The following is a 15,663-nucleotide window of genomic DNA, read 5'->3' as shown; positions in this document are numbered from 1 at the left end:
CTGGTTCAGAATTGATGAGCATCAAATACATGACATGATTCCAATTCATGACCAATTTGGATGCAGACGGACGTGTCTGGAACTTATTTCTCCATTCTGAGCACATGGAAACGTAGCGCTAGCCTGCCGCTGTCTGAATGGTTTCCTGCTGCTAATCAGCGGCTCTCCGTTCCCTGTGTGGCGCTCTGCCTCCCACTGTCCTCCGATGCCGCACGGCCGCTCTCTCTCCCCCTCGTCTCTCCACCGTTCCAGGCCTGGCCCTGATCCTTGGTGTTTGGCCTGGACATAATCAAAGAGTATGACATTACCGTGTGATGACACCAGGGAAAAGGACAACATTTTCATTTCAGTATCGGAATCACACACACATGCTCTTGTGCACATACACAGAGAGTGATTGTGAGAGAGAGAGAGAGAGAGAGAGAGAGAGAGAGAGAGAGAGAGAGAGAGAGAGAGAGAGAGAGAGAGAGAGAGAGAGAGAGAGAGAGAGAGGTCTCACCTCCTGAGACAGAAACAGAGGGAGAACCAGTTGTGTTGATATCGATTCAAAAACACAAAGAAAAGCAAGGCTACAGCAACAACAGAGCTCAGACCGTCGCAGTCTCATTATACAAACAGGATGATACCAGTTAGTCCACCCTCCTTAGCCTCTTCTCCATTTTCCACCAGCTTCTCTCTCACCGTATACATCTTGCAGACAGACAGACTGACAGACAGTCAGACAAACAGACAGAGGCAACGAGCTAAGATGTAAACAGTGAGAGAGATGCAGGTGGAAAAGGGAGGCTAAGGGGGGATAGACTAACTGGTACCGTCCTGTTTGTATAATGATGACTGGGAGAGAGACGGAGGCCCCCAGGGGTAGGGATACAAACCAGCTTTGGCTCTTCACAGGTCAGTGGAGGCTTTCACCAGGCGGCCTCCTTACCCACAGCTAGCTTCTGTAACCTCTAGACACACACAACTCCAGCCTCTTTGACGGTTTCATTTCTCTGGGCCCCATTGGGTGGCTCACACATGGCTCAATGATATTGTATTATTTCCTATTATATAGGAATTCTATTCCATTATATTTGTTGAGTTTTCCACAACATTGCAAGTGAACATGTTTTTCTTTTCTTTAATTTTCCATTATGTTCTAGTCTATTTCTTGAGTTTCCCTTCAACTCTGTAGTGAAACTCTCCCACCCCTTTTTTTTGGTTTAATATTATTTTATTCATTGAATTCCCCGAGCCTCTACAGTGGAGCTCTGTACTTGGAAGCAGATCTCTTCTTCAAACATTGTCCAGGTTTTGGCGCGGCCCGCAGCCGCCACAGCAGAACAGAGTGTGCAGAGACAGCGCCGCATTGTGAGAGTGCTGCTGAGTCCAGTGGAAAGTTTCTGGTGAGGTGCGCGTGAAGCGTGGTTCTGAACCGTGGACTCAACAGACATCCCCTTATGCTGCACAGCGGATCAGGAGGAAGTCTGGGGAAGTCTCACAGGGACTTACAACTTGTACCACGGTAATCCTACCCGAGCTCATCGCTTGCCGCCGACGGATAAACGCCACTTACTTCTGTTTTATACAAACAGGAATGTTCCTCGTTGGTTTGACCTTTTGTTCCGTGTCGTGTTTATAACCTTCAAATGGAAGAGGAAAGGAGCAAAGTAAACGAGTGACAAAGAAGGTGGAAAGAAAAGAGAAAGGATGAGGTAGACTGATGGATGGGGAGGACTAATTAATAGATGGAATGTCAAATGAAAATGTTCACTCAGATAAAAAAATCCTATTGTCCTCCGTATATATTGCGACTTCCAATGAAAGAGGATCTCACACGCTGAACAATATATTTTAAAGATGTTTTTTTTGCCTTTATTTTGGATGAGACATAGCAACCTACATGCCTGAGGGCTTTATAACAAAAACACAAGATCACTCATCTAGCTTGGCAGTTGATTAGGATAGGTCTCAAAAGATCACCTACCTGCAACAACAACACCCCTTTTTATCTTCCAAATAATCACATGATAACATCAGGCTGGACTGGCACACACATAAACAAACAGTGTGTATTTCTGAGGTATTTGTTTACATGTGTGGGGCAGAGAGTGTGTGTTGCGCTGCTGCCCCACTTGACTCTGTTCAACTGTCGGTAATGGAGAGTGTGTGTCACGGTATTTCATGCTAATGACTGGAACAGAAGTGCCATGGTATACATTTCACATCAACACTCCATTTAGACTATTTATCTGCCCCTCGATCAATGCACGGCCAGACCTCATGCATCAATCGCGGTTCATGAAGTCACTTCAAACTCCGATAACACTCGTGTCTAAAGACAAACACACGATTCTTTCTATAACCGTGCCTTTATGTGTTGAGCCAGTACGGCCGGGATCTAGCAGCGGGTAATATATTTAGCATTGGCAGATCAATCTTATTCTATCTTAAGCTGGTCTGTGTTTGGCATGGGGCACACCAGCAGGCGAAATGACAGCTCCCATCCATCTGAATTTACACTAATGAACCTGCAGTGCATTTGTTCATATCCAGCCTGACATTCCCCTGTGACCTGACGTGCCATCGGCTTCACACGGATTACTGCTTATTTTGACTGATGCAGAATGGATTGATTGAATTATTTTCAGCCCCAGTTGTTCCATCTGAATTTCTTTTCCATCTGATTACCCCGTGATTTATAGATATTTTTCGAGCTGTTTTAATTGATGCCATTAAAACGTAAACAACATGAAGGTTGGCCTTACATTGCACGACATGCACAGGACCATAGTGACAACATCCAAATACTGTGTGGATACCGGATGAGCAATATATACTGAAGCCTTCCGCAGCCCCTTCTGTGGTGAAATAACATCTGAACTGTCCCGTTTGGTTCAGTTTCACAGCAGTCTTTTGTAGTTTGTGGTTGGTTTGTTTGTGTCCCATACCCAGGGTGGGCTCGGGCTGCATCTCTTATATACTCTGTGGTAGAAGTGGGAGGAATCTGTCTGGAGAATATTTGCTGACGAATTAGGGCCTGCTGAAAAGGTGTTCGCCCTGGAGGATAAGGCTGCTTCACTATCCACTGGGACCAGGGTTACAGTACATCAGAGAGAGAGAGAGAGAGAGAGAGAGAGGTGATAAAGAGAAGGGTGATAAAGAGAAGGGTGATGAGGGAGGGGATAGGAGTATTTTTAAAACTGAGAAGCATCGTTCAAAAGTTGTTTTGTCATTGTGAGAGATTTTTCACAGATGACTGTTTAGCTTTGACAAACATTTTACTTATGTGTTGACGGTTTATTAAGGATATCTAACACCTTCCTTTGTAACTATGGAGGTCATATAGTGTTTGGTTAAGGTCTGTATCACAGAGGACATGATACATGGCCTCTGTGGTTGCCTTATAAGATAGAGAGGAGGATTTTGGGAAGGTCATAGGAATCCCGATAATATTCATTCTTTCTCTTACTTCTTTTTTCAATGCTTTTTTTCATTTTGAAAATCCACCATGGGTCACTTGCATCATGCAGTCAAACTGAATCGATTTTTTTTCTTAGAAAACCTTTTGGATTACGAAAAGGAAGAATCCAAAAAGCAGCAGATGATGGGGTTGGTTCAGGTTTAGTTTCCTGTGGTGTAGCTCTAAGCCTTACCTTTCTCCTACCTTGCATTCTCTCTCTCTCTCTCTCACTCTCGCTCTCTCTCTCTCTCTCTCTCTCTCTCTCTCTCTCTCTCTCTCTCTCTCTCTCTCTCTCTCTCTCTCTCTATCGCTCTCTATCTCTCCCTCTCTATCTCCCTCTATGTATCTCTCTCTCTCTCTGTTCAGGTTTAGTTCCCTGTGGTGTTGCTCTAAGCTCTCTGTCTCTGTCTCTCTCTCTCTCTCTCTCTCTCTCTCTCTCTCTCTCTCTCTCTCTCTCTCTCTCTCTCTCTCTCTCTCTCTCTCTCTCTCTCTCTCTCTCTCTCTCTCTCTCTCTCCCTCTCTATCGCCCTCCCTACTTTTAACTCTCTCCCCCTCTATGTATCTCTCTCTCTCCCTGTTCAGGTTTAGTTCCCTGTGTTGTAGCTCTAAGCTCTCTCTCTCTCTCTCTCTCTCTCTCTCTCTCTCTCTCTCTCTCTCTCTCTCTCTCTCTCTCTCTCTCTCTCTCCTTCTCTTCTGCCCCATTCCTCTGTCCCTTGGTGAAAAGTGAATCTTTGGCATCTTGGATCACTAATGTCCACTCATGCCTGGTGAAATGAGGAAGCGGGAGAGGGCGACGGAGGTAGCGAGAGAGAGGCCCCAGAGGGAGGTATGGGGGGGAGGAATATAGAAGTAGTAGACGTTCGGCCTCCCGTGGGGGGGAACGGTACTAATGACTAAGATCACAGTCTTCTTCTGACCGCCTGCTAAAATAATATATAGAACCAGATTATTCTTCCGTGGAAGGCAGTAGCATGCTGCGGAAATAGCTAATTGTAATCTCACTAATGAATGTACCAAATATAATGTTTATAGGCATGCATCTTGAGCTCTGACACGTATAACAGTATCTTCTTTCCCACTGCATGTGTCACACTCCATGTACCTTGATTGACGATGCTAATGTATGAGTCATGGGAGGGGCAGTAGCAGTAATTGATTGCTGTAAAATGATCGAGAAGGAACACGTTAGCCCTGCCAGTCACTGGTGTATTATGCTAAGTGCGACCTAGCCCCTATTTAGTAGGCTGCTCAGGCCACATATCCAGAGTGGACGCTTCGTCTTAGCTCACCTTTTACTGGTGCCTGCTAACACCCTGGACACGGGGGAAGGGACAATTTGTGTTTCATTTAGAGATGGGTTACCGACGCTTGTTCCATGGAGGTGACCTTCAATTAGAAATGTCACACAGAGGGGCATCAATATAAAACAACTAACTCTCTCTCTCCCTCCCTCTCTCTCTCTCTCTCTCTCTCTCTCTCTCTCTCTCTCTCTCTCTCTCTCTCTCTCTCTCTCTCTCTCTCTCTCTCTCTCTCTCTCTCTCTCTCTCTCTCTCTCTCTCTCTCTTAACAGGAAACAAGAGCTGCTGACCATCTCTCATGTCCCACTGGGGGAGTGCCCCCCCTCCCCACCGCGCACCGCACCCCCCAGCATGAAGGTGAGACACACACACACACACCGAAAACACACACTGATACATACACACACAGATGCACACCTACACAAACACCAATTGACATACACAGATGCACACACACACACACACACACACACACACACACACACACACACACACACACACACACACACACACACACACACACACACACACACACACACACACACACACACACACACACACACACACACAGATTACACACACGGATGCACCCAGAGACATACACACACACACATGCACACTCACGCATACCGATTCACACACACACACACACACACACACACACACACACACACACACACACACACACACACACACACACACACACACACACACACACACACACACACACACACACACACACACACACACACACACACACACAAATACAGGCACACATATACAGAGATAGAGAAATGTCCATAAACAGCTAAATTAACCTAATGATGGAGATGTATTGACCTTGAATTCCCTTTGGATGTTGAGGCCCATTAAAAAAAATGCATCCATTCAGATGATTTATTATGCGTTTGACAGGACATGCAAAGTTACAGTTTTTTTCAATTGCTTGAACACGTTTTTGCAAAATTTGGCTCGTTGTGTCAAAACTCAACACACAAGCAAATAAGACAACAACACTGGGAAATAAACAATTCACATCTATGTAAAATTGAAACTCGGCTATCGAAATCTAACAATTCTTTGTAAAAATGGCACTCTGATGTCAAAATGAAACACACTTGCATCATATGAATACACTTTCAGATCAGCAGCAACACACTGGTCTACTTTATATAAAACACTGCAGTCTTTCATGTTCACTGTTTTTATTCAGTTCCACAGAGGGCACGTTTTCACCACAACCAAAATAAATACTAAATACTGTACATTGCAGTACTGTACATTACAGTGCAGTCAATACAGTTTGAGCAAAAATAAATAAATAAATAAACCCTACTGTACTCTGAACACAGAAAAACATGGCAATTGTGCATGGGTGGGCTTATGGATCCTGCCGTCTGTTGGGGTCTGGCCATAGGATCTCATCAACATCACAAGCAATATTTTCTTCCGCTAAGCATCGGGGAAAATATTGCCTTGTGTGCCGAATCCATCCATGGATTGACCCTATGTTGATGTCTCCACAGGCCTGTTCCATTGCCTGCAGAAGAGGCATGCGAGCATGAGGTTGGCGGTCATATACGCACCATCTCCAAGCCGAAAATAATTCTTCTATGGGGTTTAGAAATGGTGTGTAAGGGGGCAAGCAAAGGATTTCAAATTGATGATGGTTGGTGAACTAGTTGCGTACCAGAGCAGCCCGATGGAAACTAACATTATCCCAGACAACAACAAACCTGGGCTGCTCTGGTCTGTCCTGTACAGCTGCATCGTGAAGTGCATCCAGAGATTTTATTATATATTCGGTATTGAAGGGACCTAGTTTTGTTTGATGTTTTTGTTTGGTACAGTAGCCCTTGAAGGCTTATGGCAGCACACAATGAGATATTTCCCCCGCGCTACCCCGGGACTTGCACAATTGCCCTTTGGCCAATTATGTTACGACCCCGTCGTCTTGTTTTGCTGAGGTTGAATCCAGCCTCATCAATGTAAATCAATTCATGAGGCTGTGCAGCTCCATCCATCTCCAAGATGCGCTGTAACAAAACAAAATACATGCAATACATAGTTTAGATGGCATTACTCAAAACACTCAACTACAGTACTACACATACAGAACCCCCACCCCATCTCTGAATGTATCTATGTGGTACTGATACAATGGCACATATTCAGCTGTAACTGGATGACACCAATACTGTATTGTAAATGTAAAGGACTGTAACACTTACCTGTACATATTCACGTCGAAGTCCTTTGACCCTGACACTGTTTCTCTCAAATGGGACCCTGTACAATTGCTTCATGGTAATTTGGTGCTTTACCAAGATGCGTCTGATAGTGGAAATGCTCACTCGCTCTATGTTATTGAATACTCTCTATCAGCAAGTATTTGTTGCTGTAGCTTGTTGAGACGGATTGCATTGTTTGCTCGGACCAGCTCACATGCACACTCACGCATACCGATTCACACACACACACACACACACACACACACACACACACACACACACACACACACACACACACACACACACACACACACACACACACACACACACACACACACACACACACACACACACACACACACACACACACACACACACACACGCGCACACACACACACATTTAATAGACAGCAAACATATTGGCTGTATTTAGAATCCTAGGAGGACGATGGCAGAATGTAAATGTCAGTGAGTGAGTGAGTGGATGAAATATGGGCAGGTAAGAAATGTGAAGGATGGAAAAAAAAAACAGAATATGTAACCAGGGTCCTCGGGTGTGTGAACCAGTTTTACACCTCAATGTCATCGCCGCTCTGGAGCAGATAATGGCTGGACATCAGCCACCAAAGTTACACCAGACTTTACTCAGAGCCATGCTAACTTCAGACTGCATGCATTTCCCAACAATAGAAAACAATGCAATTGCTACATTTTCATTACAGCATTTCCTTCTTGCACAAGTGCTCTGTCTATTGTTTGGATTCACATCGCCAGACAAACTTTGACTCTGTTCACACAAGCAAAAACACACACACACACACACACACACACGCACACACACACACAGACACGCACACTCACACAACCACACACACACAGACACACACACATGCACACATCTGAGAATCAGTCTCCTGTCTAGTTTAAACCTTCAATGCTTAACGAGTGAAACCTTTAATTGTTGAGTAGGATCTGAAAAATATTTAAAAGTTAACCTATTTTTCCAATTATTCTGTTGTATCTCTTTCTCATTATGTGATTAGCATTTTTTCCGTTGAAACTCAGGCAGCAGGTAGATGTTTTCAGATGAGATTCTTCAATATTATGAACACAAGAAATATGTTTAGAGCTAGGGTAGGCCATTTATTTTAGAAGCATTTTTTTTGTTGAAATCTTTTTTATCTGTTATCTGTGGCTGTTGCAGGCGAGCGATGCTCATCCAATCATTTCCTTCAGGCCAAATGATTGGATGGCCTACATGTCTGTCTACCTACATTCCCGCCTACATGTATAGCCAGTGCACTCATTGTGCGTGACCAGAGTCTTCCAAAAGGGCTGGCTGACCTTTTGCTAAAGGTGTTTTTGGGGAGGGGCTTTGGAGAGAGCCTAAAGGATGATTGGGATTTTTTGTTTGGCTTCTTACTGGCAGGTTTCTCGAAATTGCAGACCCTAGCTTAAAAACGGATTATTCAAAGATACATTGTCAATTTGAGTGGATTGCATCCAGTTATAAAAAGGATTGGTGTTGGAGGAGTGCATCTATATGCAGGCAATTGCATAAAGATACACTCTTTCTATCAGTATGTTGATGTAGTATGTGAGTATAGGGTAGACAGAAATGTTCAATTTGGTGTTTGAAGAGTGTGTGTAGAATAGAATAACCTTTATGGTCATTGCACAATACAACAACATTTTGTTGGAGCAGTCCTCCAGTTGCACAGTTATATAAAAAACAACAATATCAACAATATCAACAAGGATGTGTGTGTGGTGGGGGGATGGGGGACTGCTGTGTAGGACAGGACATTGTAATAATTAAGAAACATGAGCAGCTATGTGTGGATCTTCATGGGGGCCTGTTTGTTTGTTTTTGTGTGTCTCTAGATACACTTAAAAAACCTGTTATGTTTCAACAAGAGATTTAGTTTAGGGCATGTCTTGACGTTCCTGTTTCCTTATCTTCAGGCACTTAATGAGGAGAGTGAAAGCAAACATGGGAAGGTGCAGGAAGGTGAGGGAGAGGGAGAGAGAAAGAGAGTGAGAGAGAGAGCAAGGGAGAGAAGGACAAGGAAGAGAGAGAGAGGAAGTGAGGGTGTGAAGGAAGAAAATGGTTCATGTGTTTCCCAGCAAAGACTGCCGAAAAATATGCCTCTTTCCTCTAGAAGAGAATATCTGAAGGAAGTCGCTAAAAACAACAACAGGGTGCAAACAACTTTGTTTGCTTAAAGCACCGCCACGTTTGGGGTAAGTCTCCATACTCAACTGTCTGCTGTAAACCCATATCAGATAATCTGTTTACAGCCGCAGCGCATTATAATTGTAGCCTCCTGCATAACAATTATGGATCCGCACCAATCATTCATCAGACGTCTTGCGGGGACAGTAGATTCGAGATTGTGAAACGAAATACAATAATTGTGTGTGTTGTTGTGTCTATCGCCATACGCACAGAGAAGACTTATAAACCACGTGATAGGTATTGATGAGTGGTCGTATAAACAGTTATAATAAATAATAAGTATTCCTTATTGGCATTTTTATTATTGCAAAATAGACAGAAGAAGATAGCCTAAACAATGCTTATTATTTTTTGACCCTAAAACGAAAAGCAATACAGCAGTCCTCTGAGACGTGGGCCAGGGCGTCAGAATAACACCTGGTAGGTCTGATAATCAGGATGAAATGGGATTCCATCTACCAATTGCAATCCTTATCCTCATCCACTGGGCCTGGCCTGCTGCTCTGAGGACTTCAAACGCCTGGCCCGCGCCCGCGTGGACAATCGAAGCCCCGGCCGGCGAGCGGTCGTCGCCAGTGGTGGACAGTGGTGGAGGCTTTGTACTTTTACGAAGTAAAAGTACAATAAAAGAGGCTTTGTACTTCAATCATACTTTTTACTCCACTCCATTCGAAAAACATGTCGTTCCTTTCAACGTTCCTTTCCAAGACATGCATGCTGTGTGTGTTTGTGTGTGTGTCTGTGTGTGTGTGTGTGTGTGTGTGTGCGTGTGTGCCTGCGCGTGCCCCCTGTGTGCGTGAACGTGATTGTGGGCATGTGTGTGTCTGTCTGCGCTTGGCCCCTGCGCGCGAGGGTGTGTGTGTGTTTGTATGTGTGTGTGTGTGTGTGTGTTTGTGCGTTTCTGCGTGTGTGTCTCTCTGCGCGTTGCCCCTGCGCGTGCGTGTGTGTGTAAGTGCGTGTGTGTGTGTCGGTGTGCGCAGCATGCGTGGCCATAGACAATAAAGTCACAGATCCAAAAGTGTACCGATCAGAAAAAATCGTGATTCGTGCAGTTTGGGCGGGTTTCTCCCAACTTTGCTTTTGTCCTCGTGTGTCTGTTTAGCCTTCGAATTTCACTGTCACGTTTGACGTTTATAGATAACACACAATAATGGAAGAAGCACCAGATATTGAAATTGAGCCCCCATGGCCATATTTAAGCAAACTATTTGAAGTAGTGCCTTTTTTAAGAAGCATACGATTTCCTCTTTCAAGAATTCGCCGTCCAATCTAATAGGTAATCATGATAATTTCAAATTATATCGGTACCAGAAATCACAAATAGAAAACATTGTGTTGGTGGGGTTTCTTTTAACCTTAAATTAGTGTATAAAGGACATAGGAAGACATTGGAATTACATTACACCAAATTACTTTTACTTTTGATACTTAAGTACAATTATAGCCAAGTACTTTTATACTTTTACTCAAGTCGACGTTTAAAGTCCACTTTTACTGGAGTAATATTTCAACCTCAACTTTTGCTCAAGAACGTGGTCTGAGTACATCGACCACCACAGGTCGTCTCATCCTCACCAGTGGTAGCCCTCGGTTGGGTGACAACACAGAACGATATAGACACTGAATACATGATAAAACCAAGACTAGAGGTGTCCTTCACTGAGATCTTCCATTGTTAAATCTGATTCGTCGGGACAGACATTTGATCGTCGAATCGTATATATTCTTTTATTTATGCGTCTCAATAATGCATAATTTTTTGGGGACTTTTGTATGGTTTAAATGGTGAAAATAATCCATTGCTGAATAGGGTGCAGTGCCTTCACTCAATGACCAACCATAAGATAAACTCCATCTATGAAGACAGAGGGCCCTATTTTAACGGTCTGAAACGCAAGTGAGAGTCGCTTGGCGATGTCGCTATGTTTTCGCTATTTTACCGCCACAAAAAATGACTCTTGCGCCCAGCACAAATCTAAAAAGGGTTGGTCTGAAGTAGCCTAATTACCCGTAGGTGTGATTTGGGCGTAACGTGCAATAAACCAATGAGAGTGCCAGCTCCCATCCCCTTTAAGAGCCATGAGCGCATTTGAATCTGACGAGTTAATATTTTGACAGCGCGTCTGCAGTCTCCGATGAGACAGATACACATGAATTTCAAACTTCAAATGGCTCAGTCTATGGCCAAATATTATGGCCTAATTCACACATGGAATAAGGTTTTTTTCCACAACTTCAGAAATACTGAGTCCTCAAATAAATTTCGGCAAAGAAAACTCTATTTAATGGTAGCGCAATACATTATAAACATCGTTTCTTATCAGTATTGCATGCATCATCGTTATCGACTTGTGTTCCTAATATGCATGTGTCCCCCCGTTAATATACATTGCCCTGGACTGTATTATGCGTTACGTGTTTAGTTTGCGTGTGTTTAAACAGATGGACGCACACACGCGCGCCCGCATTCATTAATTATTTTACACATACACACACGTGCGCCCGCATTCATTCTTTTTAACACTCACTCGCGGTAAAAAAATGTTTTCTCACGATCAAATACTCATCAATCCTAAAAGTTATGGGCATGTACACGATTTCTGTGTCAAGAAAATATGTGTTTGCTGTACGGTGTTTGCAGATGCATCGATTTAAAAGTACAACTTATTACCGCTGTATCAGATGTTATTTACCAAATAATTTACCAAGAATGTGTGGCTAGGTAGATGAGAGAAGCAAAGTGTATGCACGAGGTGCACAAGCAACATTATGCATGCGCCCTTAAAATAGCATCTGAACAACGCCCCACTGACTTTAAACCAAGTATTTCCTGGTTTGTGGCGAAAGTGGTTTCTGAAACTGCACCAGGGAATGTTTGCGCCAGAACACATCTCCTCCTTTCGCCGAACTGCCACATGGGGCGCAGGATCATTCCCTTATTTACCTACGAGTGGCGCAGGAGGGAAAATAACGCTCTACGCCAGTTGCAAACAAGCAACGACACATGTGCCAGTGATTAAGTTAATTGCGCCGGATGCAAGATAGGACCCATAGAGTTTATCGAACTCCAACGATAAAGAAAATGAGGAAAGCGTTTCACTCAGAATTTTCAAATACTTGTGGATGATTTCAGTGTATAGAACAAATTTATGGAGTCAGAACAGTCTCATTATTAATGAATGCACAGAGAAGGATTCACAAATGTATTTTGTGATTTATATATAAATTACTCTCTTCTCACAAATACATTTCAATGCACACACAAATGGATATCGGCATGTATAAATGTAAAATAAATCCATAAACAAAAATAAGTTTCACAAACATATTTCTGATCCACACACAAATATGTCTTGTTTTAAATAAAGGTCATATAAATCCATAAATATATTAATTTAAAAAAGATTTGCAATTTTCATCAAAAATGTATTTGGATGTTGTTACATTTATGTACAAACTGTTAAACTTGAATTTACAAGAAGCTTTTCATTTGTGAGCTTGTTTGCATTTGTGTGTGAAACTGTCTGCATTTATGTGTGGATTTTTGAGACTCTCCTGACGTCGCTAGATTCACAAATGCATTTTTTTCAACAAGGAAGTCTCTGTAGCCAATCAGATGCCTCCCTCGTTTTCAGTCAACCACATGACTGCTGTGACTGGGTTTTTACGTCGGTGCCGTTTACTACTTTAACGGCACCGATAATCCCAAAACCCAGTCGAAATTAGATGGAAAAAGTGTCGTGACGCAGCATTTACTTCTTCACCACCTAGAGATTGTTATGTACGATCATTCAAAAAACCATGTTCTTTCCGATAGAGTAGACATTTGACAGAGAACCGGGAGGCTCGGAGGCTGGACTCAGAGGTCGGAACTGCAGCCATGTGATTGGCTGAAAACGAGGGAGGCATCTGATTGGCTACAGAGAGTTCCTTGTTGAAAAAAATGCATTTGTGAATCTAGCGACGTCAGGAGAGTCTCAAAAATCCACACATAAATGCAGACAGTTTCACACACAAATGCAAACTAGCTCACAAATGAAAAGCGTCTTGTACATTCAAGTTTAACAGTTTGTACATAAATGTAACAACATCCAAATACATTTTTGATGAAAATTGCAAATCTTTTTTAAATTAATATATTTATGGATTTATATGACCTTTATTTAAAACAAGACATATTTGTGTGTGGATCAGAAATATGTTTGTGAAACTTATTTTTGTTTATGGATTTATTTTACATTTATACATGCCGATATCCATTTGTGTGTGCATTGAAATGTATTTGTGAGAAGAGAGTAATTTATATATAAATCACAAAATACATTTGTGAATCCTTCTCTGTGCATTCATTAATAATGAGACTGTTCTGACTCCATACAAATTTGGCACCAATTTCAATTGAGCAGACTGGCGAAACTGCGCTACCGAGTACCAACGGAGATAATGCGCCAGAAAAGGTTTTGAATTGCTTTTTTCCCCTGATATTTTATAACGACTACTTCAAAGACTAAAGTAATTGTATAGTGCAACTGTCATTAGACAGAGTGGTTATCAAACAAAGAATGAGCACACTATTGAAATTAAAACAGCAAATTGGACTTCAACCCCCAAAAAAGAACATCACATGACTGACAAGCTTTTCCTTTTTCCTTTTAGAATCGAGCAATCATTTGGTATAACACTACTGAATAAACTAGACTCAGGAAAAAAATATTAAGCACTAATCTACAAATCCAATAACTTAACCTTTCTAAGTTCTTAACATCAGGACATGAAATGTTCTGAAAGAAATTAAACAGAAATGTGTCTCCAAAGAAGGCAACATTTTCCCCAAGAGATGCTTTCATAACTCCAGACAGGACATGACATGAGCGTCTGCCTCTGCCCATGTAACAGATAGACAATCGCCCCGGGCCATATTTTCTAAGGACGTGTGAGGCAGCGACTGGGATCCGTACACTTTCTGTACATAGCCTCATCTCGCGTTGTAAATGCTTACCCTTGTATTTTCGAGAGAGATCATCTGTTATCCGTGACGCGCAGACATCCAGGTGGCTGTGAGAAAAAGGGCATTGCGAAGTGAGTACTGTTGTTGTAGTTTCTAGAAAGTGGACGTCGTAGATGGGCCTGTGCCTGTGCTTTGTTCATGTTAGGAAGTGGTTCCATTCTGTTCTCAGTGGCTCCTTAGCGGACTTCAGGGTTATTTGGGTCTACTGCAAATATCATAACAGCCCAAGTGTTTTCTTAAGGATCTATATTGATGCAATAGTAGCTTCTGCGTATCTTTTCTGTCGGTCAATCAGGCTGAATGACAGGCCGTCAACACTTATCTTTTTTCCTTTTTTTTTGGTCATCCCCCTCTTATCTATCGCCTGCCTCCGGCCATCCCTCGTGTGTTACCATGGGTGATGTGAGGTGGAGAAGGATATGTTCAGACAAGGAGAGCGGGAGATAGAAAGAAGGAAGAGAAAGGGTGTCTTTGTGGGGGGTGTGGAAGGGAGTTTCACTCCAAATTCTGGAACGGGAAAAGGAGATGATCTGGAAAGGGAGACATGAATCAGAGATGAGCGGGGAGATAAAAGGATTGGAGAGTGAGAGATGGAGGGTGTGTGTTGTCGGAGGGGGGGGGGGGGGCAGGATTAGCAGAGCGACAGAGCAGAACAGGGTCAGGGACAGAGTGATGCATGCCTGCCAGACGGGTGGTATGACCTCCCTCCCCACTAGACAAGGTCTCAGAGCGAGGCTTCGTCCTTGTCTGGTGTCGCCGCAAAAAACTAATGAGCGAGAGAAACGTCTGAGCCACTGAAAGCTGCAGATTGAGGCCTGTTACATAAACGCTGCAGGACAGAAGGGTAGCAGTTTATAATAGGGTTCGATCAAAATCAGCTTTTGGCCTTTAGTTAATGGTTAACGAATCATGAACAAAACATCTATATATATATATATATATATATATATATACATATATATATATATATACATATATATATATATATATATATATATATATATATATATTTGTAGATCAATCATTAGTGCTTCGTTAAATGCCCCCTAGCATCTCCAGTTTCTACAATGCACTGGATAGACGGTGCTAAGCTGATCTACCAACCATAAATCTGGGTGCGGACTCCCACCTGTGATGTCACTAGAGGGTCGATTTGGAGGCTTGTAAGGGCTAATCAACATCACACCTGGTGGTCAAATTGGCGCCCTTTATTGCAGCATTTACTTATCATCCTTATATTGATTGTTTTTTTAAGGATTTGTCGATTGTTTAACTAAAGGCTGATAAATGACTCATGACTGACATTATATAAAGTGTTGCCAATACATGGATTATGCTTTACCACCGTCATGTATGTGTCACATTTCGAATACTTTTGACGCAAAGCGAGATGGTAAGCAATGTACACATTGCTTTTCTGTGAGGAAGATGATTTGAGTGGGCGA

The 15,663-nt window shown here is 42.7% G+C and overlaps 1 protein-coding gene across 8 annotated transcripts in view; it reads left to right on the top strand.

The window, feature by feature from the left end:
- Positions 1 to 15,663, top strand: part of rap1gap2a (RAP1 GTPase activating protein 2a) — a 77,082-nt gene that overhangs the window by 38,553 nt on the left and 22,866 nt on the right. For 5 of the 8 annotated variants that reach the window (XM_056610344.1, XM_056610345.1, XM_056610342.1 and 2 more), the window contains one exon: positions 5,013 to 5,097. In XM_056610344.1, coding sequence (XP_056466319.1) covers positions 5,013 to 5,097 — 85 coding nt within the window. Of the gene's footprint in view, positions 1 to 5,012; positions 5,098 to 7,374; positions 9,216 to 13,550; positions 14,290 to 15,663 lie in introns of those variants that run through there. The other 3 variants (XM_056610351.1, XM_056610348.1, XM_056610350.1) reach the window with 3 other exon arrangements.

This window comes from Gadus chalcogrammus, chromosome 16, assembly GCF_026213295.1.
Source record: "Gadus chalcogrammus isolate NIFS_2021 chromosome 16, NIFS_Gcha_1.0, whole genome shotgun sequence".
NCBI classification, from domain to species: domain Eukaryota; kingdom Metazoa; phylum Chordata; class Actinopteri; order Gadiformes; family Gadidae; genus Gadus; species Gadus chalcogrammus.
This window is presented reverse-complemented; position numbering and strand designations above follow the sequence as displayed.